Here is a 5,116-nt window from a genome sequence, read left to right as displayed (position 1 = left end):
GTATTTTAGCAATTACAGAACACGTAGGATTTTGGGAACAAAATTTAACATTCAGAAAACATAACAGAAACGGCAACCCGTGTGCCTTATTAATTAAAATAAACAAAACAGTAAATTAAAAGCATACACAAGATAAAAATTACAAATCTAAAAAATATCATAAAAACTGTTGTAGTGGTTTAGTTTTTCATGGTCACCGACGCCTTTCCTATCCGGCGCACTTTTTAGGATATCTTCAACGCAATTTTCTTTTTCATTCTCGGCATACATGGACATGGTCTCTGTGTAAATATATATATAAATATAACTTATAGAATATACAAAAATATATGAAAAAAATTTAATCAAGTTAGCCTTTAAAAATGCGAACGCTAACTGAACTATTATTGTGAAATAATAAGTTAATATGTATTAACAAAAAAAGACAACTTATTATTATGTATAATATAATAGTTTGATTTTAACAGTGAAATCAATAAATCAATTAATTTTAAAGTCAGTTTTTTAAAATTAAAAAAACCAAACCTTATTATTTAAAGATCATAATCAACCTTATCATTTAAAAATCTTATTTAAGGATCTGCAAAATTTTGAGTTTCTCCCACATTCTATATACTGATATCTGTTATCTATTTAAATGTTAGAATAATACCCCGTTCATACTGACGATAAAACACGTTTTAATTGTCGTATTTTAAACGCGTTTTACATTTTACTATTCTCATCAAATTTAAAATTGGTTTTAATTAAAACACGCAACGTTAAAAGTTGTTTTAATAAAACAACGTCGCGAGGTTGTTTTAATTGCGTTTTATTACCCTGAACTGTTTTTAAATGGCGGAGGAAAAAGCTGTTGCTGAAGAAAAAGTTAAATCTAGAAAGAGAGCTAGACATTGGGATGATGAGGAAACAAAAATACTAATTAGTAAATGGTCAGAAGATAATATCCAAGAAAAGTTGAAGTCATGCACAAGGTTTTGTTTTGTTTTTTTCAGTTAAGTTGGATCAAATTGAAATAACTTGTTAAATAAAATCAAACCACTCGTTACTAAATAGTTTAAATAAATCACAAATAGACAAGAAGTGATTACGAATTACATTAATATTGAATAAACAAGGAAATGAATGTTTATAAATTGTACTTTTTACAACAAGATATTTATTTCTCTTTGATAGTTAGCACAATATATATATATATATATATATATATATATATATATATATATATATATATATATATATATATATATATATATATATATAACTTCATATTTTTTGGATTTTAGAAAAGGAAAAATTTGGGAGGAAATTTTGCTATTCTTGCAAGCTTCTGGATATGAAGACAGAGATAAAGAGATGTGTAAAACAAGAATTCACACATTGACAAGTGCATATCGCAATTATATTGATAATAAACGAAATACAAGTGGGACTGGTCCTTCCAAAAAACCATCCTGCTTTGATGAAATTGATAAGGTTCTTAGTGACAAACCAACCACATTACCAACTTTTTTGAAAAGTTCCTCAGGCATGAATGTTATTATTGAAAAAACTGCAGAAGTGAATAATTTTAATAATTGTGTTAATGAGTTAGTAAACTGTGAACATATAGACATTGAAACTACTCCGTCAAGTTCTAAATCTGAAGAGTTGGTAAAAAAAGATAATAGTTTTTACTTTAAAAAATCCAAAAAGAAAAAATCAAGAAGTGAGGTAATGTTTGAACAATTAAATGCCACTGTTAATAAATTTATGACCTCTCAGGCTGATATTGATCATAAAATTTTAGAAAGTATTTTAGAAAACCACAAACAAGAAGAATCATGTGTTATATTAAAAGTTCGTCAAGTTCAAGATTTATATTTTATTGAAATAGAACTTTCATTGGCAGATTTGACACTAGAAAAACTTACTTGCACAATAAAAGAGGAATTTTCAGTTCAAGATAATGCATCTTTATTGATTACCAAGTTACCAAATGTACTTATCCGAAATGATAAGGATGTTAAACGTCTTAAAAGTGGGACTGAGATAGAGTTTTTAATTATGATTAAAAAAATGTGAAGCAATTTCTTTGTTTTGTTATTTTTTTCTCAAAATAAAATAAACCATGCCTTTTACAACATTGTTTGAAAAAAATCATTTACAACTAAACAGTTGTAAAATAATGTTTTTTTATGGAATTTCTAATAAACTCAGCTTTATTGTCAAGTTCAATGCAACTGTGGTTTAATATAGGGTTTACTAAGTCAATTTCTGTTTGTTCAATCCATTCATTTAAATACTTTTGCTTTGTCAAAGTACAGAAGTTATGTAGTATACAACATGTTGTAACAATATTGACTGTGTGTTCAACTGTTGTATCTAATCTCTTTAAAAGACATTGAAATCGACCTTTTAATCTTCCAAATCCATTCTCCACCACCACACGACATTTACTAAGAGAAACGTTAAACTTTGCTTCTTCTATACTAAGATTTCCACGATCTGAGTAAGGTTTCATAAGCCAATTTTTAAGGGGATATGCTGAATCACCAAGGATAAGAGGACCAATTTCAATATTATCAATTATTTTAGATAAGTTTGTAGGTAAAAAGGTTCTAGCCAGACACTCTTTATATAAGGGAGAATTTTTAAAAACCCTTGAATCGTGTGATTTGCCAGTCCACCCTACAAAAATATCTCTAAATAAATACTTGCTGTCTACCAATCCCTGTAAAATAATGGAGTGATATTCTTTTCTGTTTATATAGTCCTCTGAATTTTTATGAGGAGCCTTTATTCTTATGTGACATCCATCAACTGCTCCAACTACTTGTGGAAAACCATATAATTTTTCAAAACTTACTATAATCTCCATTGTTTCTTCCCTTGAAGGTAAGGAAATGTATTTCTTCATTAAGTTATCAACAAAATGTTTACAAATTCTGTGAACTATTGTACAAACAGTTGATTTTCCTAAGCCAAATAAATTGGCTATTGTTCGGTAATCTGCAGATCCACTTAAAAAGTAAAGTGTCACAGCTAACTTCATTTCTAAAGGCAAAGATTTACGAAAGTTAGTGCCTTGTATAGGCATAAAAGGTGAAACTTCCTTGCACAGATAATTAAAGGCTGCTTTAGACATTCTTATGTTTTTTATCCAATCATCTTCGTTCCAACAGTTTACCATTGTTTCGTACCAAAAGCTTTGACTGCGAGGTTTAGTCCAAATTTTTCTGTAAACCGCAAAATTATAAGCAGTAATACAGTTTATCAGTATGTGCTGCAATTGCAGTCTTCTTTTTTTCCTTGATATGTACAATAATACTCGTAACTTCGAGATCAAGTTTTTCTTTGAGAGCGCCATTTTCGAACGTTAATATAAATACTAAAGAACGTTCAATCTGAACGCAAGAAAACTGAAAACATGTTTATTATAAAACTATGTTTACATTAAAACATGTTTATTTAAAACAGAATTTAGTGTGAACTGGGTATAATTGAAAGTTTTTTTGTTCTAAAAAATGGCAAAGGAAACTTTCCGTTGATGACTTCCGTTGATGCGCAACTATTAGTAGTTCAGTTTTTCATCAATTTTTCAAAATCAATTTTGGGCCTTAGTAGGTTTTGCAAATGGGCTCCTAATATACCATCAAAAAACTTTATTATATTTGTCTATGAAATTCGACATCTTTTTCTCAATTATATCTAAACTTTAAAATTTATATATATATATATATATATATATATATATATATATATATATATATATATATATATATATATATATATATATATATATATGTATATATATATATGTATATATATATATATATATATATATATATATATATATATATATATATATATATATATATATATATATATATGTAAATTATGTTAGTGTATTTTACGAATAGAGTTGATAATCAGGAAGAGTTCCTCTTCCTGATGATCCTGCAATTTTGAAACTTAAAGTCGAAGAAAAAAGTTAGCTAAGTGTTTTTTACTAATTTTTATATATATATATATATATATATATATATATATATATATATATATATATATATATATATATATATATATAGTAATAATTTTAACCAAGTAATAATTTTAATACCAATACAAATATCAAGTAATAATTTTAATACAATAATATAAGAAGATCAAACATTAAAAAAAAAAATTAATTGTTCCTGTGGGAATCTAATAAAATTTTGAGCTTTAGCTTTTTTTACCCATAAGCTTTCACACAGAATAAGAATCAAAACTATTTGATGCTTTTTAAATAATATTTTAATATCTTTTATGTTTCTGCAAAGCTTTTTTGTTTTTTTCATTTTTCTTTTAATAATAACCCAGTACTTTTCAATAATTCTCAATTCTGGGCAGTTTGGAAGATTTTCTGTTTTAGGTACAAATTTCACATTATTCTTTTTATACCATTCCATAGCTAGTTTACAATAATGAATTGAAGCTAAATCAGGCCAGAATACAGGTTTGTTATTGTGTGATTTAAAGAGAGATAAAAGGCGTTTTTTTAAACATTCTTCAACATATATTTGACCAGAAAGTGTGGACTGAGAAATACAAGGTGCTGATTTTTTGCCACAACTGCAAATAGCTTGCCAAATCAAAGCTTTTTAGCGAACTTGTCATGTTTTGTGTATTTAAATTTCTTATCTGCTTTTCCTCTATATTTGGCAATATAATAAACAGCACCAGGAATTTGTTGATGATCGTACTTGATATAAGTTTCATCGTCTTCAATAATACAGAAATTTTTAGAAATAAAATTGTCATACAACTTTCTGCCGCGGTTTCTTGCACTTTTTTGTTGAGTTTTAGAACGGTTGGGCACTTTTTGTGCTTTGAAAGAATGAAAAATATGTTTATTTCTAACTTTTGCAACAAAACCATGAGAAAATCCATATACTTTTGCGCGTTCCCTTAGTGAAAGGCTTGGGTTATTCTTAAAACTGTTAACTAATTTTCTAACTAGTTTATCTTTTTAGTTATATCTTTAAAATCTTCCTTTCTTCCACCACCAGGTTTGCGTTTGATCAATTTTGTTTGAGAAAAACGTTGAAAAACACGACTAACGGTGTATGGATGTATTTGCAACGATTTTGCT

The 5,116-nt window shown here is 27.1% G+C and overlaps 2 protein-coding genes across 2 annotated transcripts; one reads left to right on the top strand and one right to left on the bottom strand.

The window, feature by feature from the left end:
- Positions 1-655: 655 nt before the first annotated feature.
- On the top strand, positions 656-2,320 carry LOC136078172 (uncharacterized). The gene is made up of 2 exons (XM_065793294.1): positions 656-974; positions 1,287-2,320. The coding sequence occupies exons 1-2, from the start codon at positions 835-837 to the stop codon at positions 2,062-2,064; spliced, it is 918 nt and encodes a 305-aa protein (XP_065649366.1). The 5' UTR covers positions 656-834; the 3' UTR covers positions 2,065-2,320.
- Positions 2,150-3,172, bottom strand: LOC136078693 (uncharacterized). Its single transcript, XM_065794478.1, has one exon. It carries the CDS (start codon positions 3,170-3,172, stop codon positions 2,150-2,152), a length of 1,023 nt encoding a protein of 340 aa, XP_065650550.1.
- Between the last annotated feature and the right edge of the window lie 1,944 nt (positions 3,173-5,116).

The sequence above is a fragment of the Hydra vulgaris genome, chromosome 03 (genome assembly GCF_038396675.1).
Source record: "Hydra vulgaris chromosome 03, alternate assembly HydraT2T_AEP".
In the NCBI taxonomy this organism is placed as follows: domain Eukaryota; kingdom Metazoa; phylum Cnidaria; class Hydrozoa; order Anthoathecata; family Hydridae; genus Hydra; species Hydra vulgaris.
Note: the sequence above shows the minus strand (reverse complement) of the source record. Positions and strands in the feature narration are given on the sequence as shown.